Raw genomic sequence first — 21,341 nt, 5'->3', positions numbered from 1 at the left:
CCATATATGTTGGAAAACACATTTTCTTTGTCCATTAATCTGCTGATTGTTTTCTCCAGTAATTCATTTCTTATTTTGGTTTATAAAATGTCACACTTAAAAATGTGATATATAAATATATTAATGTACTTTGTAATTAGAGTTAGTGTAAGTGCTTGAAAACTGTGAATGAGAACCTTATGTTCTGTCTATAAATCGGTATCACATTAAGCTATGTTGTATTAAAATGTTTCACTTTCTCAGAAAAATGTCTGGAGTATTTTTAAATGTGCTCAAAGAATAAATGAAACCTTCTAAACCACACAAACACCCAGACACAGAATATGAATTCCTACCATCCTTTATTAGCATAAATACTTCTGTACATTCTCACATCTTCAACATTATCATGGACAGAGTCTTAGCATCCAACAGTTACAAGACAATATTCAACATTTCAACTTAAACAAATCATGTAAAAAAAGAAAACGGTAAAAGGAAGAAAACAGTGGGATTTGCGATGAGGTATGAGGAGGGGTTGATGAATCCTTATTCCTCTGCTGTCGTCTGGGCTTTGGCTGCTTTCTCTCTCAGCTTGTCCGCATAAAACTTAAAGGTCTCCTGAAAAGAAAAACAGAAGATTCAGCGTTACACACATTCCAGACAAACGGCGTGAACGTTCACCTGTGAGGCTGTTAGGAGGACGTGTTTCCATCTCGCCTCTTTCCAAAAGTAAGCAGCGCTGGAGCCCTCCTGGGTCCGTCTAAATAGTCTCCAGTCTCCAACCAGGTTGTCTCGTTTCATCTTTAAATCCCCATTAATACACAAATTAGGGATTTGTACCACATTCCCCAAACACGCGCTTCCGTTCTTTGCCTCTGTTCCTGGCTAATTAATCAGTGTTTTGATCCAGACAAAGTGTTGCAGTGGGTGTTTTTGGGGGGAGAAGGTGAGAGCTTTTCTGCAGATTACATTAGCTCCCTACAATGTATGTTTGCTTATTCATCCAGTAATTAATGCCGATAAATAGATGCGAGATCCTGGCACGGGTTTAAAACGCTTTCAAAGGGGTCAGTTCGCCCCAAATTACAAAAACACACATTTTCTCACTAGATTTGTCCAGCTGCTGTTTCCAGGTTCTGACAAAGCTAATTAGAAATTTTAAACATTTCTTTCCAGAAACAGGGACACACCGCTGTGGGAAAATGTTTTCATCAACGGAGCAGCAAAGCCTACATGGATGGAAAACGAACAACCAAGTGAGGTGGGTTTTCTAACTGTTTGAAGAAACTTTAGAACACCGCGGCTGTTCACCTTTCCCTCTCCTTGCAACTCTTCTTAGAAAAGCCAGCAATCACTTAACTATCCTGACATTTGGTAAATAATGCAGGAGCTTCTCTACCTTCATCCCTCTTTCTCCTTCTATCTTTGTACTGCAGGTGAGTGATGTGAAGGTAAGAGTCGGGCTTCGGTCCACACCTGCCTCCAGGGGACGGCGCATCAGAGTGCTGGGGCTGAGAGGGCTCTGTGTGCATGAGTGTGTGTGTCATCAGCCAAAAATAGAGGCTACATCAGCTTACAAAGTGTTCAATGTGCTGAAATGCTCAAAAACGCTGTGAGCCAGAAAAGCAGAGTGGCTATCGCAGTGACACCATCTCGCTTACACAGTGGATGTACTCTGTGACCGTGGGGCGTAATTTCTGACACACACACACACACACACACAGTAACAACCGCAGGAGGTTTGCTGCGGGCCTGTGCATGCTGAACTACTCTAAGTGGGCAGACTGCTCCTTCACATTACGACGGCACACGTGGACCACAGCACATACAGTGACACGCATTAGGACACAACCCGGACAAGTGCCAGCGCCGCTTAGGAGCTGTGGGCTGTTTGTGTGTGTTTGCACACAGTCTTGTTTGCAATGCGTTGTTCATGCGTGCATTGTTGGATAGACGTGTGTATGGTTGTGTGATCCATTGTGTGCTAGTAGAGCGCAATGAGAAGCATCACTCATTGACTTTTAGTGAAATAAGTAAATCCTGTCATGTAACTACAGTGAACCCTCGGCGAAAATCCGAAGTAGCGACCATATTTATTATTTGCATATATTTTAAAGCTTTATAAACCCTCAACACACTCTTATAAACACTTTCTACATTCTCAAACCTATGTAATTTTAACTTCTTGTGAATATAATATGACTTAAATGATGAAGATGATGATGAATTAGCTGTGCAGTACTGATGAAGATGGGATGAATGTACTGCACAGAGAATGGACGAGGCAAGATGCTAAATGCTGCTATACATGAGAGACGCAGGAGACCAACGCTATGGTCACGCATTTTATTTTAATTTAAATATCCTTAATATGTCTATTTTTTTTACAGCTTTTTATGTTGTTATGAATTTTTTAGGCTAGAACATGCATATTTTGCCGCAAAAATAATAAAAATTATATATAAAAATACCTATAACTGCATAATCAATGATATAGTGAAAAATCTGCCATATCAAATACAATTTAAAAATCTGCGATACAGTGACACAACAAAAAAATGAACCATGATATGGCGAGGGACCCAGAGGCCTGACGTATTGATTGCAAGAGCACTGTAATTAAAAACTATTTTTAAGGCTATATTGCGACATTTCTCAGAGCTAGACATCCCCTTCTCAACCTGCGGGTTGAGTCAGCTTTCTGTGAATGTCTGCATACAGCCAAAAATTGGATTTGTGTGATAACTACGCTACAAATGCATTTGTTCTGGGCAGTAGTGCATGCTCAGAATATGCAGACACCCAACTGTACCATAGTAGTAGCATAATAATGACTACATGTCGTTGGTGTCTGCAGCTGTACTCCACAAGTGAGTGTCAAAAAAGCTTCAATTCCGAGGGGTAAGAAGAGCATAAGAGGGGAGAAAAAAACAAGTCAAGTTTGTTGTTTTTAGAACTTTTTAGTAAATTATACGGTCTTCAAAATCCTGAAATGGCTAAATCACTGCTCAGTTAATGCGTAAGATGAGTATGAAAGAGTCCCTCTAAAAGGTAGAAAACCATCAACAACTAACTATGCATCTGTGGGGTTTGCAGCGTAACAAATCAAGTGATTAAAAACTGAATATAACTGGTAGTTGCCAGTGTGTGAGCCAGCCATGTTAGTTTGATCAGCTTTGCACTGCTAGCCTTAGCTTTTTGTTCTCTGACTGACAACGAGCTGGACTAAAGCAGAGGAACCATCGTCCTTCTTTTGCCTCCACATCACTCAGTCTGCTCCACCACCAGCTGAACGGTTCCGTTTGCATTCGAAGCAGCTGCTCTGTCTTCAAACTAAAACAGAAATGAGAAGTGGGCTACAGACGTCAGCTACAAAAACCCAGAAAGTTTTCCATTTTCCAACTTGAAGTGACATCACATGAGGCAGTTTATCGAGTTTCTTTCAACCTTTTCTGTTCATTGACTTTGACGTGTAAAACTGGCAGCGCTCCCTTTTATGCGCACATGGTCCATCCAAATCAGATTTTTAAAGAACGATGGAGCATTTTGGCTACGATTCTAAAAAAATCAACCTGGAAACATGCACCTTACAACATGTAGCCTACAGGACTTTCACTTTGGCTGTTTTCAAATCAGCAGTTCGATGGACCCAGTCGTGTTTGCAGCCGAGTGTTTGTACAGATCATCTCCTTTGTGTTTGTGAGACTCACGGGGGGCTCGGGGAAGGGCGCCGTCTCTCCTGCATTACGGTAAAGCCCGGCCAGCCGTTTGAGTGACAGCTCGTCTACAACTACCCCCTCCTTCTGCATCTGCTCATGCAAAGCCTTGGCTGACGTTAAGTCCTTATCCAGAACTGCCAGACGAGAAGGGGAGAGAGAGACAGAGAGAAGTAGTCAACACACGAGACAAAAAACATGTCAAATTCTTATGTGAATGTAGATACTTAAGAGGAAAACTGACAGACAGAAACATGTGGTGGTGGGATAATAATGTTAGTTTCCACTGAGGCCTGAGGTCGATTTATTGGTGCCACAGAATTATATTTTAATGCAGCTGCTCATTGGCCAGTCGTATTTACAGAATAATAGTTTATTTTTAGCACTTCTATAATGCTGTGGGTTGCATGTTTAATAAGCAGATGGAGAAGCAAAACCTTTTCTAAATAAGATACAAATTTATCTTTTAAAATGTGAATTAATTATGGAACAGAGGAGAAAATAGAAAAAAAATCCAAGAAATAAAGATCTCCTCACCTGTAGAGTAAAATGATCTTTAGCATACATTTAAAACAATCAGATTACTAAATTTTAAAGCTTCAAATACCCCCTAAAATGATGATATGTTGGTGTCACAGTAATCTGTAAACCAACAGCTGCATGAATGTGTACGGTTGTGTGAAACAAAGAGATGAAAGCAGAAAGCCAGGTCACTACAACCAAAGAAAGGCGAGACAAGAAAGCCCCTCAAAGAGAGAAAAAAAAGAGTGAAACTACACAGATGTGGCAGGGAACAGAAGCGAGCAGAGAATCGCTAATTGCTTCCCCTATGGCTGTCTTGACCGAACGACGAGCTAATGCTAATTAAATAGTCATGTCTGCTCATCTCTGGTGTGACGAGGTACGAGAGAGGGGAGAGGAGGGACGGGAGGGCGAGAAGGTGACGCGCAAGACCAGAAAAAGTGAGGACAAGAAAATACAGGCAGGAGTAAAAAGGTGGAGAGGACAAGAAGAGATGGATGGCAAAAAAAAATGTGTGGAGGAAAAAAAAAAAAAAAGCTGAGTGGTGGAACGTGTTGAGATTAGCACGCTAGGCTAGCCAGGACAGCTAACTCATTAGAGGACATGTGTTCTTCTAACCCCTGAATGTCTGCCTTCACACACACACAGACACACACTCTTTGACCTGATGCATTGTTAATGCGTCTGTTAATGTTGACTTATCCACAGGCCAGTGAGCCGCCGGCTGCACTGCTGCCTCCCCCAAACCCGTTCAGGCCTTCAGTGGGAGTCTTACCGTGACATTTCATCAGGTACGAGTACAGAATCTCCTTCTCAATGACGTCTGGAATCAGGCCCACCAGGTTCTTGATCTTGCTCAACTGTGCACACCAACATGTATTGACACATTACAAAAATATCTTCATCTGTGAGAACTTGCTATGATTTTTAACACAAGTTTTGTTACAACCAAACAGAAATTAAAATTAGTTTGTCTTGTAAAACCAGTATGAATAAAAGTGCTGTGCAAAACGTAAAGGTGTTGAAATCCCTGAATTATTGTCATATGGCGCTTGGTTACAGATGATTCACTAATGGCTTCCCGGTTGCAAAGTGAAACACAGAATTTTTGAGGTTTTACGGAATGTTGTCAGAGCAAAGAGTTGATTTTTGGAAAAATTTATAAATAAGACACGTAGAAGTAAAGTGAATGTTAAGAAATATTTTGGTTTTAAGCTTAGTTTTGTCAAGTTCCAGTAGGCTGAAAGCAATAGGCCGTTTTTTTTAAAATGTGTTTTAACTCTTTACTTTGTACGGTGTCCTTGGGTGCTCTGAAAAGCACCTATAAATAAAATGTATTATTGTTATTATTAATACGTTGCCTGAACATTTTAATGGCTTAAAATTAGTGTAAAATGACTTACAACTTGACTTACAAGAAAATTGTCCTAAAAGACTGAAAAATTGTCCAAATTAACTTGAAACTTGCCCTCAAACCCTCGACTGAGCGAAACCTGTCCAATACTTTAGAATCTTCGGAAGCACCTTCAGAACAGCTAAACGCTAGCAGAGAAGAGGTTAAGTCCAGGATTAGAAAGGACAGTTGGAAACTGGAAAATGGAATATTTTCTTTACCGATATAGAGATGCAACATTTTTAACTTGTATGATGGAGTTCTGTTTTGCTTTTGTTTTGTTTTTGTTGTTTTTGTTGTTTTGTGTGGTGTTATGTTTATTTTTTATTTATTTTCCTTAATTTCTGGGTATGGTTATCGTTGTTATTATTAATGTCTGATGTTGTGATGATTCTTTGTTATCATTATTATTATCATCATCATCATCATCATCATCTTTTTTTTTTTTTTTAAATCCCATCAATCCTATTAATGGACATGGTAGTGTTGGTGATGACGATGATGATGATAATGATGAGGATGATGATTTTGACAGGAACAGGGTTCGGAATACGAAATATAGCCTGGTGGGTATGTGGTATGAATGATGAGTGTGTGGTGTGTGTGTGCATATGGTGGTGGTGGTGGGGGGGGAGTCTGTGTTTTATTATGTATTATTTTGTATGTTTGTTTATTAGAAACGAGAAATAAATTTGGAGAAGAAAAAAAAAAGTACAGTTGGAAAGCTCAAAATCTGACCAACATTTCTGTTTTTACAGTTTCTGGTTCAGATATATTGAGTACTTTTGGCATTTTCATGAATACAACCCCGCCAACAGTAGGCTCAGAGCAATAAGCCATTTTCCAGGAACTTGCAGGACATTTCAGGACAGTGTGAACCTTGGTGTGTGTTCTGACTGCAGGAAACGCCCCTGTAGAAACTACTTCAGGGCAGGTTATTGCAGTGGAAGCGTAGTTATCAGGATAAATTGTTTGTACAGCTAAAAATTCATGTTGTCAAGATTATCAATGGCACTATTCTGGCAATATCAACCACTGCACAAAATGGCTTGATGTAAATAAACGAGAACACAGGGCACAAGAGTCAGTTATCAGGCCTTGCTTACCCTAAAAAAACTCAATTATTGTTTCAGAAATGCAGATGCTAAAGAGAAGTACTGAGTGGCATTACCTGCCCAGGAACCTGAGCCTTTTGAGCCACAAAGGACAGCAACACTTCCTTTTGTTCAGCCAAGGCGTTGCAGCGCTGCGTCGATACAAAACGGACAAAAAAAAAGACAGAAAAGATAAGTGTGAGATAACAGTGGGTTCTCTTGACTCTTTCTGAAGTCAAGAAGACTCTCCAACTTGAGCTATTCACACAGATACAGTATATAAACACACGTGCACTCCAACACGCCCACACACTCAGGGTCACACTCAGGTTAAAGGATAATTATGGATTTAATAACTACTCGTTTCTTTATGAATTTAAATGTACAGCGGTGTTCACATCAGAAAGCATAATTATCATCACTTAGTCACACTAAAGGCCAGATCTAGTGCTACGTAAACAGAGCCGAAGCCCGAGCTGTTCCCTGCATGATGGTCTCCTGAGCAGCTTTAAGACTTGAATCAGTGTAAAAGAGACGGATGAGCAAGAGAGACCGAGCGTAATTATTCCACCTGAGCAGTCTTCATCATTATTCTGTCTCTTCTGAGGTGGATAATAAAGCAGACAATATTCATTTTGTGGCATAAACAGGCTCATTAGATGTGTTTTTTAAAGAACTGCACATGAATATGGACAGACAGTCATAAAATAAACTCCTCAGTCCTCTCTGGTGGAGACGTTACGGTGAAGTGGCACCGTCTCTCTGCATCCGTTTCATTTTTGTCATTTGTGTTCAGCTATTTGCTGGTATTCACTGACTGATACATGCACCGATATGAGTGGCAGGAACTTATTGCAGAGTTTTAAATCCTGAAATATCCCTTTGCGTACATTCTAGGCAGCAGTGAGCCATTTCTGACAGAACTGCAACTGTAATAGCTGCTTTTTAGGTAAAATTACATCAGATTCTGACTCGCTATTGGCAGCAATATTGGGGGAAAAAACCTTTACAACTCAATAATAAGATACATACAAACATGACAGTATTTAAGAAACACATGGTGCTTTATGGTGAAAATCTGTTAAGTGACAGGCATGTGTTGCTGGCTATTTAACCTGTGCATGACTGCTTATGATGAAAACATGCAAACATACATATAGCACAGTGTGTGTGTGTGTGTGTGTGTATGCATATGTGTGTGTGTGCAGGAGATGCATTAACACTGCTGAGCTCTGAGCTGAGCAGCAATGAGGTCCGATTACTAGCCAGTCGTAAACTAACGTGTTTCACTTCTTCTCTGCCCCGTACAGAATTAAAAGCGAGCGGCCTGAGAGGCTTTTAACAGGACCACACTAACACACACACGAAGCCAGCAGCCTTCTTTCAGAGTCACTAAGTGGCAGAATGGCTTTTGTACAATCAGGCAATTAGACCAACGCCACGTCACTTCACTCTTTGAGGCAACTCTGCTCGGCGCTCTAACTCGCTCTCTCCTGTATTTTTTTCCTCCCCTGCCACACCGACCGCTCCCAACGGCGACGCCACAACCAACCAGGCCTGCAGTCTCCCCTGCTCCTCACACACGCTGCCTAAAAGCTCTGAATACCCAGGGAATGTTCCTCCTTTTCCTCAATCCGCCCTCCCAGCGCACACATCTGCAGCTGTACACGGGTCCGCCTGCCTCACTGCCTCCTTCTGCCGCCGTTTCTCGTCTTAATGACTGACTTCATCCCTCTCGCTCCCCACCGGCCTCACCTCCTTCTCTCCTGATAGCCTTGTCATCATTATAGTCTGCTTGCCTACTTAAAAGCTTTTCAGAGTTTTGGTCCTGCTTCACTTCTGATGGGATGGAGGAGTTGGGCTGCTACTCCCAGTGACCCGGGAAGAGCGGCTTGGAGGAGGGGGGGAGTTGGAAAGACCGAAACAGGCCGCGATGAGGGACGAACTGGAGCACGGCAGTTTAGTCTGGGTCACATCCTTGCTACGACATTTGCTTTTACTTTCTAACACCATACGGATTTGTCCTCGAGGTTTGTTTTCTTGTTGCCCCTGTTTAGCACAAGTAATTAAATTTTCAGGGCTCAGGAGGCACGGCGCTCCGACTGCGTATCGGTGGGTTTCTCATACTTCAAGTGCTTCCTCTGTGTTTGTGGTAAAAACATCATCCTGAGTTCAATCAGATAATCCCCATGATTAACCATCTTTAAAAGGACTTGGCTTAGAGCCCTGCTATTTACTGCTGCTTTTTAATGCTGTTTATCGCTTTTATTATGTTGTTCGCTCCAAGTTTTGCATCCAAATTTGCACATATTTTTATTTCAGTCTCTTTAAAATTGTTGTCTGTTCCTTCAAACGTTTAAATGTCCACATAGCACTTCAATACAGTGTAGATTTCAGGGGTGAAGTGTCATTTAAATGATTAATTTAGGTGTTACTAATCTTTAACTGTTTTATTCACACGTGCAACTAGTGATCACGAGTGATCACTTTACTGTAGTTTCAGAGGAAAAAGCAACAATTGTCACATTTGAGATGACAAAAAGTATTCAGATTTTTAAAAAATGAATCCTTTTTTTCCCAAGCTCTTCACAAGTTTTGTTTGTTAACTTGCAGAAGTACAATATTTAGCTCTGAAATGCATGGAGTCGATGTTTAAAGTGATGTGAAACGGAAATATTTTAGGAAGGTACACATTTCAAATTTGTACTCACATATAAGACTTGACTATTGCGCTTAGTTATATTCCATCACTGATGATTTTTGCTTTTTTAAAGTACATTTTCCTTTACTTTTGTGGTAAATATCAATTTCAATAGTACAATCTTCCTCCCTCTTTCTCTGCTTGGCCTTCTACAATGAAACCTGATCATAGACACTTCCTACGTTTTTATTATATATCTTATAGCAAGAGAAGGGGAGGAAAAATCAAGTCAAGTCCCATATTATAGCATTTAAATCATGTAACCTTAGTTTATGTTTAAATAGTAATAAAGATGGGAGCAGTGAGTAACATATATGTTCATTAACATGCATGTTAGTCAGGCATCCCTGTTTAAAGATTGAGAGGCAAAGTCACTCAAGATGTCAGGGGGAGATGAGACTCAGACGTCATCTTTGTGTCTACAGCGGTTTCCATGTCTGTCTGTGTTTTCCAGTTTCACTTTCTGACAAACTGGTGTTGTTCTAGCTTACTAACCTACATGCTAAATTAAGCCAGTGTAATATAGAGTAATTTAAAATCAATGTAATGTGCTCTAAATCACAGATCTAGTTCAAGGATATAAAGAAAGCAGGAACATGAAATGACCTGAAAAACACTGATTTCTCTAGTTTTAACAGATCTCTGTCCTTCAGTGAGCAATCAATCATCAAGAGAGTGAAATTAAAATCGGCTAGACAGGAGGAAAGAAACAAAATGATTGCCTCTTCGTTTAAATATTTGTGTCCTTTTTCGAGAATCTTTTGACCCTCCTGACTCTCACCCATCTAGCTGCTACATATTCATGTCCCCGGGCTCAATGCAAAGTCATTGAGCTGTAATGTACGACCTGCGTTAAATAAGTGAAGCAGTCGGAGGCCAATTTCAGACCACCAGACTCAGCGGTGGAATGTGGGCAAGCATTTCCTGACATAAATGTGAGGACGGATAAATAAGTCAGCGACCGCGACGGGAAGAGCATCGCCGGGCTCCGACAACTGGACGAAGGCTGCTGGGAGTTGGGATGGACTAAATTCACCAGCGGGTCCCTTGTCGATTGTTTTGTGGAAGATTTTAATTACTTTGATATTATAATTTAAAACGCAGCAGAGTGCAAGGAAGTCAAATGGGAAAGTGTGCTGGGACGAAAATGCTCCAGATGACTTAAAATGTATTTAAAGAGATCACAAAAAGTAAAAGAAAAAAAAACAGTCTTACAGATCTTTTCGTAAGCTGTGCAGATTTTAGCAGGTTAAGAGCCAACAGCAGATAATTCTAGAAGTATTTTTGCTTTTTCTTGACTCATTATTTATTGTCAAGGCTTCTAGTTTGTTTCCCAGTATTCTCATTACCTCTGGATAGACATTAATGAATGTCCATGACCTGAAAATCATGGATTCCTTCATCACGTTTAATTAGTCATGAGGTGAGATGAGACCGAGCAGCAAGAAACGTGCCTATATCCATTTTCATGAATGCTAGTCAATTTCCTCCAATATTAATTACACGTACCCCATCTCAGCCCCTTATCTGGAAGCCCTGCACACACACACAAACACACGCCGACACACACACACACTGACACACACGCCCTTGTATCTCAGACTACCATTTGAAAACAAAAGAACACAAAAAAGAAGAACATAAAATACTGAATTTGGCTTCAGCTACAAATATATCAGTGATACTTCACACACAAACATATTGGCTTTCAGGCTTACAGCTTTTTGGGCCCGTACACACACACACACACACACACACACACACACACTTACAGCCAGCATGAATTTGGCGTCCTCGACCTTGTCCATGTCCAGCAGCTGGAGGAAGAGGTCTGAAGCTGGTCTGTAGCAGGCAAAGTGGTTGGCTAGTCGCTCTGCCATAGCACTCACTGCAACACAACAAGCACATATCAGTCAGCAGTTATTTTGCCTCACTTAAAATCAGTCCTTTGCTTGAGGTCCCAGTTTCTGTGTTTATGTTAATCATGCAAATATGTATGCGGTGTGTGTGTGTGTGTGTGTGTGTGTGTGTGTGTGTGTGTGTGTGTGTGTGTGTGTGTGTGTGTGTGTGTGTGTGTGTGTGTGTGTGTGTGTGTCTCACGCTTGTCTAAGGCATGGTCGTTGCCACCTTCCAAGACCTTTCTGAAGACGAAGGACATACTGGGGCTCGTGCTGTCTGGACTGGTGTAGACGCCCTCGAGCAACTCTACTGCCGATTCCACATCGCCACTGAAGAGGGAGACAGGTAAGAATTGACGAGTGGGTTAGTTGAGTAGCTGAACCTCAGAACTACACTCAATAACCTGCACATGTGTGAGAAGCAAAACTCATCATGACTAGGATATGGGATAATTCTGCAAAACTAACTTCCAGTGACAAGTTTTGCCAATTTCAATGACTATGAATGGCAACTCTGGTGTGATTTAGGTTAGGGGAAGGTTGTTTTATAGTTAGTAAAGTAGGCAAGCAAGTGTATTGATTGAAAGCAGGTTGTGGTACAACTTTGGTCCGTTCACCACCCAACCTTTACACCTGCTTTTATCCTTATTGGGGAAGGACAGTATGGCTGTATTTCTTAGAGATACCGGGAAAGGAGAAATACAGCACATTAGCAATATGTTGCACTCTGATTTCTCTTTGAAGTGGATATGCATAGAATATATCATAAACTGGCCAGCTTAAAGAACGATAGAACTGCCCCTGTGTGAACTTTGAAAATGTTTTGTATTTAAAGTAATTAGTTTCACTTTTCGTCCTTTACGGCCTCCCTCTGAGTGCAGAGCAACTCATTCTTCCACTAATACTGCGAAATGTTTTTCTGCTGAGGTTGCCACAACCAAACAAAGCCTGCACGCTAAAGCGGTACAAATCTAAAAGAACTCAATCTGGCAACCCAACCTCGCTACTAACACTTTGCGCTCGCTGCTCCCTCCCCACCGTCACCAGTCGTAATGAATATTTAACAGGCGGGGTGTGTGTGCATCACTGTGTATGTACATGTGTGAGCGTCCAGAGGTGGGGGGAACATATCTACGGTGATTGTTGCGACTGGGACCGTCTGAATAATTCAGCAAGGGGCCCCTCTAAATGTGGTGCTTCGCTTTCCGGGCCTGCTCGCCTTTCCGCCGCAGCTCTTAACCAGTCAGCTTGACTCAGATACGACGGGGGAAGCACGTGTCAGAGAGGCTCAGAGCGCCGCTCCCAGAGGTCAGGGTTCAAGCTGACAGGCCCGCACTGCGAAGGCCAATCGGGCGTGAGACCTCTTTGCTATTCTTCACTTCCTGCTGTCCCTCCGAGTTGGCATGGGGACGCTGCTGTTGGAGCTGGGGGACTGCGCTAATGCGGCAAGTGGCACAATGAAACTTTGATGCACAATGCGTTTTATTATTTTGTTCTCTGTTTGAGAGGCGACAAAGCAGCGGTGGAGGACGGGTGTTTTCACGACATTAAAAGGAACCCATGAATAATCCTATTACGCCCGTGTTTCTTATTTGTACTTGACGCCTTCCTCGCCTTGTGAGCCGTTACTTGAAGAGTGTGTCAACGTTGATCTTGTCACACTCTGCTGCTGGTATCGCATTAAGCTGTCTGTATGTCTAAGAGTGCTTACAAAAGATTTAAACCGGACTGTATAGGAGTAACACTTTGCTCATGCTGTTTGATATCTGTTCTCCATTTGACTACTTGTGGTTGGTGTTAGTCTGGTGTTACACAAGAGATCAGAGTTACTGAAGCTGTTTATGCCTAAATTAAAGTCACACATGTCCAAAATCCTCAGTTAAAACCTCTTTCTTCACATAGGCTTTAAAGTGATTCTAGGATCTTTCAAATTATGTTGATGCTTTAAGTTTTTGTTCGAGGACGTTGAGGCAACTCTGGAGTCGTTAAGGTCAGAAATCTACAAATCCTACCCAGAAGTTTGGGTAGATTGATAAAACTCCACATATTAAGTTAGAGGCCTTACTTTTTGATGTGTGCCAAGGCTGTGTTGTTGACAAACACCATGCTGGACAGGTAGATTCGTGTACCAAGGCTCTGAATTTGTGATTCCACTCGCTGGATTCCTGCCACATCGCCATGGTTACCCAGGGCCTGAACCAGTCTGGTGACGGCAAGATGGGAGGGCACGTGGTCCGACTGAAGCATCGAGTTCAGTTTCTCAAGAGCATCTGTGGAGGAGCACAACAAATGAGTGTGTGTGTGTAGAAAACGACTATAGGTGTGTGTTTAGTGTCCATGTCAGTTCTTTACCTTTGACCTGGTCTTTCTTGCTGTATGTGATGATGAACATGCTGTTGGCAACATCAGTCAGCGTGAAGCCTGGCACACGAGACTCGGCACTGAGGGGGAGAGAAAACATTTTCTTGGTTATCAGCTTTTAACAATATGAGTCTTATCTGTGTCAGTCTGTTGAAAATGAATAAGATTTTACTCGCAAGGACTCAAGAAACTGCAGGATAATGGCTAAAAATCAATGCTGTAACTTTAAAACCACTGACAGGTACTTCTGATAGCTTAAGGCTAAAGACAGCTGCTCTCTTCTGTTTGTCTTATCACTAATCTCTACAGATATGGAGCTGATAGAATACATATAAAATATGTTTCTCTATATATCTCTGTAACCCTCATTGACCTCTACAGATAAAGTATAATGACCCCTGGTGCATGTTTACATTTGTATGTTTGTGTGAATATATGTGTATATGTGGATGCGTATGTATGAATATATAGGTATGTATATGTATGTATGTAAATTCGTGCATATATGGATGCACATATATATGATTACACATGGGTAGATACAAGTAGATCTCCATCTCAAACACAGAATCTACTTATCAAATCGCAACACCCCCATTATATTATATTATATTATACTTAAAACATCCTAAACCCACTCCACTCTATTCTCTCTCCCCTCTTCTTTTTTTTCTTCAAATTTTATGTTTTTCTTTTCTTTCCTTCTCTCTCTCTCTCTTCTAATTTGCTTTACAGTTGTTCAGTAATGTTGTTCAATTACTTATAATCAAAGCTTTATAAAAAAAAAAAAAGAACTTGTATGCATGTGTGGAATGTATGTAAGATGAATGTTCAATAAAAACATTATAAATAAATAAAACCACTGACAGGTGAAGTGAATAACATTGATCATCTTGTTAGAGGGCAGTGCTCCATGTTGATGCTACTTTGACCTGTACCACAAACCTAAATGTTGCTACAAACCAGCTGGACAGTGTGCTTTGCAACACTGAGAAAACTGCTCAGGAATGGCTTGAGGAACATAACAAAGAACCCAATCCAATCAACTGTTAGTGTGATGTGATTGAACATGCCCAATTCAGGGAGGAATCAACTCACAGGACACCCTCAGATCTCCCATGACCGAACTTTAAAGGGTCCAAGCTGGAGTCTGCCCTGGCACCAGCTGGGTTTATCACTGCTTTAAGAATTATTATTAGACACTGGAAGAGTCAAATAAGGTCCAGCTGAAGTTAATGACAGATACAGCCTCTTTTGAACAGCTTATTGCAAGATTAAATGTTGGTCGGGGTAAATTCTATCAGGTTTGGTCGCACTTCCTACATTTTATTCAATATGAACTGACTAGTGCTCCATAATTATTATTATTATCACCAATCATTACGCAATCTAAACGCCCCCACTCCCCCTATTTAGTTTGTTGTTGTTGTTTATTTGCTTTGTTTTTGTTACTGGTGCATTTTTTGTTGTAACAAAATGTTACCATTAGCTGGGAAATGGCTGTTGTATGTGTTGTTGTTTCTGAAGGGTCCGAGCTGTTTTGGTGGCACAAGAGGGGCGTAAACAATATTCAGCCGGTGGTTTAATGTTGTGGCTGATGTGTGTACACCATGTTGCTTTCCTTTTAATATATCTTGAGCTACAAATCAATGTGCAGAAATGCTTTATGCTCATATTGAAATGATCAATCTCATATCGTGCCTCTGTTCTCTGGGTATTTAGATCACTAAATTCAGTCAAAAACAGACAGTCCCAATGTAATTATTTTTATCTGAATGTGAATGTTAGGCCGAGTGCTATTTTGCTGTCAGATTATCCGCAAAGCAAATGGACAAAAACAAAAGCAAAGCTCGTCTTTATTTTGTTTTTGCACGTGCGGCATGCAAACTGCTGGACATCTATTTATAAGAGGTATTATTGTGTGCCATTTAATCCCACGTGGCTCGGTTCATTTCTATGAAAGTAAAGAGAAAAAAAAAAAGAATATTCATATTTTGATACTAGATTACATATACATGATAGATTTTATCCATATCTGAGTGACGCTATAAGAAAGTCCATTATTTGTAACTTTAAAGCTGATACTGCCGTGAACCGCTAAAAGCAAATCTATATAATCTGTGACGGCTGACTTTCTATCTGTGTGGCATCTTAAGCTTTGAATTCTGCGCCATTATGAGGCATCACATTTAGACGGAGGGGATAAACACATGAACTGAAAGATATAAGACAGACAAGACAACAGGAACAAATCTGATTGACAGCGAGTTTGAGCCTCTAGTAAAGCACCTGCTGTGACCTGAAAATAATACGGACATCAAGCGGTTGATTGATGTCACCGTATATGTGATGTTTCTTCCCGCTGAGCCTCCTCACGTGCGTTCTGTATATCTAAGTGTGGTATTATGTGGGAGGGTGAGGCTGAATGCTGCAGTATTGAGGCCTCCGGGAGCTTCTCCTCCTCATCACTTCCTCCTTCCGTCTGTCCGTCTATTTGCCGTCCTCTTCAGCCCTCCTCCTTTTCATTTCTTTGCCACTAAAACCTCAATCAAGCTTGCCTCCTGCCTGGCTTTTTTTTATTTTTTTTTTATTTATTATTATAGCCCGGCAACCAGATTAATCCTTCCGCTCAATTGAGCATCAGGGCTGGCAATCCTTATCGCCGCGGCGACACCCGGGTCGTGCAGCATCCGGCAGCCGCTGCGACAGGGTCACTGCGAAGATTGGAGCAGTAACAGGGTCGCCGACGGATTGCCGTGGAGACCGAACAGCGGGGGTGTGGGGTCAGAATTATTCTTATCAGGTGGGAGAAAATCTCTCGCTCACCTTTTTCCTGCACACACACTCTCACCTTCTCCTTCTAGGGGTATTGCGCTTCAGCCAATGAGCCCATCATCCTCCTCTTCATCACTCTCTCCCCAATCCCTTAATCTCACCATAAGCACCCCGCTGCTCAATTCTGTACAGATTACCCAAAAACAAACACACACCCACACGCACTGAGAATTAATGCCTATAGCGTCTTCATTATCCTCGTACGTGATTAAATCTAGCCCTCCTCTCCTCGTTCGCTCCTCTTTTCCCATTTAGCTCTTTTTATCTCCATCCTCTCCTTCCCATTTCCATCTTTCCCCGACTCTCCTCTCAGCTCATTTCACTTCTCATTAAGAGTGCAGATAAACTAAGCTTTTATCCAGGCAGGGATGCCATAAACCAATTCAAAAAGAGACTGGAGATGGGTTATCACTCGTAGTGCCTCGCGCTTGTTGAAACACGGGTCTCAAATTGATATGATTATTTCTCATAATATAAGAGAGCGAGCCGTGTAGAGAGCTGAAAACAGGGGAGAGGCTGATAGTGTAATAGATGTTTTTACATGTTTTTTTCCTTTCTGCACGAATTAGTAACTGCATCTCTTCTTTCATTGTAAGCCATTATGTTATTATCTAAACTCCTTGCTTCTGTGTTTTCCTCTGCAGAAAGAAAGCGATACAAAGAAAGGGACAAAAGGAGATAAAGAAAAAGGGAGGAGATTACCTAAAAAGACAAACAGCAGAGCAGATCGGCTCTATGCTAAGCTCAGATCTCTAATACCTCTGTCTGTCCATCCACTTGTCTCCAGGCACCAGCCCTGATACGGCCCCAGTAACACAACAACACACGATACATTACTAATTGGAAGGAGATTGATGTTTCTGCACAAAGTCACCTGCTTCCCAGAAAACCCAAATTAATCTGTACATCCGAGCGCGTGTCTATCTTGGGGCTTAGCACAAAGCATTGCTCACATCCAGCAGGGCTGAGTGTGTTAGAACACAATCACTTTATAATCCTCATGTCTACGGAGGAGCAGCAGTTGTTGCCACCGACTGAAAAGACGGACAACAGTGCAACATTAACGGCGTCGCATTTCAGATATTAAGGGTGAATGTTTCACTGAGACGAACTGTTCTGAAGCATCACAATACTGTTTAGCTGTTGGTAATTATTTGTAAGGGAAAACAACAAGATGTGACTGCTCCTTCAAAGAGTTGACAAAATTAACATTCTGCAAGCAAATAAAAATTGAGAAAAGGGGCTGTTGTTTCCTCAAACAGCCAAAACTGACAGTCACTCAGCTTGGGAAACCCTTTTCTACCACACCTTACCATTGAGTACCCTGTTGGATCGGGGGACTCAATGAGGGATAATTTGTGAAACTGACAACCTGACATTCACTTCCCTTTAGACTTCCAGCTCTGTGGAGATGAAAAGGGAAAGTAGGACTGGACTTTTTTCTCTCTATTTGTTCACAATTATTTGTGGTAACAACAGAGTGTAACTCTAAAATGTGTTCCTGGCAGATTGTTTGGAAATATAGCCAGACAGCATCACATTTCCTTCCTCTGTGGTTTCAACACAGGTCATAAACAGGCTCTGAAACTACATATTTACCTGTTTACACCTGGTATCATAACTTTGAATAAGCACTGCTATTTTTCTGTTTTGCAACTTTTTTACCAAACTTATCGTTAGTTGTTAGAAGACACCTACATGTCCTTGACTGCCATGGCATCCTCACTGGAACCTTCGGCCAACAGAGCGCGGATGATGATATCGTAAGGGGCGGGGCTTAGCGCCACACCCTTTTTGTCAGCTTCCTTCAGCATCCCATAAGCTTCTGCAGAGAGAAAGCATAAGACAGAGAGAAAAGAATGAGTCAGAAATGGGACAGGATACAGAACCGCAGAATTTGAGATTATCCTCAAATTACTGGATTAATAGAGTAATCTGCAGCTTCAGTGTTTTCATTTTGATTGGAAAATGGGTGCTACTTGAAGTATCCAAAGCCATTTGAAGCTCCAACAAAAAAGATGAGACATTTTCAATAAAATAACAATGTTTATGTTCACGAAGAATCATTCAAATGATCAATGTGGAGGATTTAAGGGGCTCTATTATCAAAAATGCAAATTAGTGTTCATAATTGTGTTTTTATTAGTGTATAAGCACCTGTAACTTAACTCAGCCTTTTTTTTTTTAAATAAATGTGTTGCAACTTGACTTTAGGCCTCAACACTAATTGACTTTAGCATTAATAGTGAAGAATGATATTCAATGCATGAATTGCCGTTGAATTAACATTTTTTATTGGCTGTCTTGCTTGACAGGAGCTTTAGTAATGATTGGAACTTCAAGCACTTAAAAAAAATTGCATTATGCAACTAGATTATGCAAAGTGTGATTACTCTTATAAAAAAAAAGTGGCATGGCATCATTGTGGTGTACTCTGGCACTTTGTTCTATTAGAAGTTGTGTGCTAAGCAATTTCTGCTCCCTTGAAGGTAAAATTTCTTAAAGCAGCTTAAAATTTGGTTTCAGGAGACTAGAAATGGAAAGTTTACACACCTCAGACAGCTGAGGTGTGTAAACCTGGCATGCTCTGCGTTAAATTCTGCTCTGTGTTATGTTAGAACAACACCAGCACCTCCTGCTGCTTACCTTTGACCTTGCCTTTCTTACAGAGGACCATCAGACGGACCTGGTAGTCGTTAGCATTTCTGGGTGTGGAGGGAGCTGGTGCTCCCGTTGCTGGCTTGACCTGCTGTGTGGTGTCATCCTGTTCGTACCAGGTCTGTAAATGAGACAATAGTGCTGAAACTCAGTCCAGTGTTTCCATCAAAACACAGCTACATGTAGTATTAAAGCCTGAAAACACGGGCAACGAGCTGGTGTGTGCATGTGTGTGTATGACAGTGCAGTAACGCTGGGCAGGGTCCCGTAATGCTCGGTCACCCGTGTAGCAGCGAGGGGAGGGGGTTAAGCTGTATTGGCTGGGGGCAAATTAGGTCTGGCACCCCAGGGGCAAAAGAAAAGTGTGTGTGTTAGAGAGTGTGTGTGCTGGAGTGAAGGGGTGTCAACGAAAGAGCCCCTGGGAGTCACCAAGTTCATCGCTTCGGGCAACAGCAATCACTTCCTGTCTCATCATGCTACGGGCTGCTGGAGCAAAGTGAGGAAAAATGCAGCAAGGAAGAAGGAAGGCAGCAACAGAAGAGGAGTTGAAAGCCCCCTCTGTCTTGTTTGTGTTTAATTTGTTAAGGAAAAACCTTAATTTGGTTTCCGCTGAGCGTATACACGTATATAGCTAAGCGTCAAGCGGCAGCCATATGGTGGCATTTAGCAGCTGGCTAAATTAGTCTGGCATTACAGATTTACAGACAGATCAAGCTGTAATTCGTTTCACCAGCCAGCCAGTCTGATTGACTACACTTCAGATCAGAGCTTCAATCCTGTTTCCTGTGCATGTAATGAACAGAGGCTTAAAGTGGAGCGGAGTAGGGGGCTGCATGGAGAGCAGCTGATAAGAGTTTTCAGAGGTTTTTGGGGGTTAGCTCCTGCGATCAGAGGCTGGGGTCAACGCGCTCTTCGGTTAATCTATTCAGCAAGCAACAGTTTTTATTCAGGGAAAAAAATAACTTGTAGTGTCATCAGAATGAGAATAAGTGGGGATGAGACCATTGTGTTTTCAAAGATGGAGTGCAGCTTCAGTTTTTATTTGGCTATACTCAATACTCATCAGTGCAGTTTCATTGAAGCACCATATACCAGACCTGCACTAACCATGTACAGAATATTACTAGGCAAGATCACTGTGTGTATTTACAACGCGAACGCACTAATGTAGTTTTTCTTCATTTTATTTATTTTCTTCGACACAGTTTGTGTGTCTTTGTGACTGCAATATATTTTGGGATTTCATATTTTTTGCAAAATAAGCCTCAAAATGTTTTATACTAATCAATGACACCTGTAATATAGAGGCAGAGGTGCAATTAATGATTATATTCATTCGGGATTATTTAATCAGTCTCTCAAAAAAGAAGAAATTACTGCAGTGCATTGTTGTCACAACACATAAAGGAGGTTTTTTTTGGATGCAACGCAATGTTTTGTCATGCTGAAACACCGACAACGGATACATGTAAGAAAATTGATAATTTACATGAGTAGATGAAGTTTTTCTTCAACTTCTGCTTAATTTTTGAGTTGAGATGCAGCAAAATTCTGCTGTAATCGAGTACAAATGATCACACTGCAATAAGTCACACTGGTGGAGCTGATCAATAAGAAATGGTGCTCGGCTACCTCTTGAGGATCGGATTTATTCTTCCTTCTATACAGTCTAATGCATTTTAAATTCCTTCTGTGCATGCATACATATCACAGTATCGTCCACTGAGCTCAATAACTGCAGAATATTACCATGTTTTAGTCCAAGAATGAAGCAGAACTTAATCAAACTGAGTAGATAATCATATTTCTCAATTTATCTGTTCTCAATTTACCCGTTATAGCAATAAAAATAATCACATTATAGTGTGAAAGGCTGCAACAACACATGCTACATATTGTGATACATTGGTATGTTGCACTAACGTAATAACATCTTGTTAAAACATGAATGCATTTTGTTATATTGTGAAGAACATCTTGTTACAACAATTGACTACTTATGCAGGTGATCCATTCTTCTTTTTCTTAAGTGGCAGCAAATTTAAATTTTGTGTAAGAAATTACCTTAGTGCCATTATTAAGGGCACTACCATTCATTTTCACTCAAAATGTAGGGACAGAGACGTGTGAGCAGCCACATTGTATTGTGTTTGTCCTCAGGCACCTTCACACTCATCCAGA

General features: G+C 41.2%; 1 protein-coding gene across 1 annotated transcript in view; it reads right to left on the bottom strand.

The window, feature by feature from the left end:
* Positions 1–324: 324 nt before the first annotated feature.
* Positions 325–21,341, bottom strand: part of lrpprc (leucine-rich pentatricopeptide repeat containing) — a 77,104-nt gene continuing 56,087 nt past the window's right edge. The window contains exons 29-38 of the mRNA XM_022198834.2: positions 19,149–19,281; positions 18,201–18,327; positions 13,659–13,747; positions 13,372–13,576; positions 11,509–11,636; positions 11,181–11,296; positions 6,785–6,859; positions 4,996–5,080; positions 3,693–3,835; positions 325–600 (exon numbers count right to left, since the gene is read on the bottom strand). Of these exons, the coding sequence (XP_022054526.2) occupies positions 529–600; positions 3,693–3,835; positions 4,996–5,080; positions 6,785–6,859; positions 11,181–11,296; positions 11,509–11,636; positions 13,372–13,576; positions 13,659–13,747; positions 18,201–18,327; positions 19,149–19,281 (1,173 nt within the window). The 3' untranslated portion in view covers positions 325–528. The remainder of the gene's footprint in view (positions 601–3,692; positions 3,836–4,995; positions 5,081–6,784; positions 6,860–11,180; positions 11,297–11,508; positions 11,637–13,371; positions 13,577–13,658; positions 13,748–18,200; positions 18,328–19,148; positions 19,282–21,341) is intronic.

This window comes from Acanthochromis polyacanthus, chromosome 15, assembly GCF_021347895.1.
Source record: "Acanthochromis polyacanthus isolate Apoly-LR-REF ecotype Palm Island chromosome 15, KAUST_Apoly_ChrSc, whole genome shotgun sequence".
Classification (NCBI taxonomy): domain Eukaryota; kingdom Metazoa; phylum Chordata; class Actinopteri; family Pomacentridae; genus Acanthochromis; species Acanthochromis polyacanthus.
This window is presented reverse-complemented; position numbering and strand designations above follow the sequence as displayed.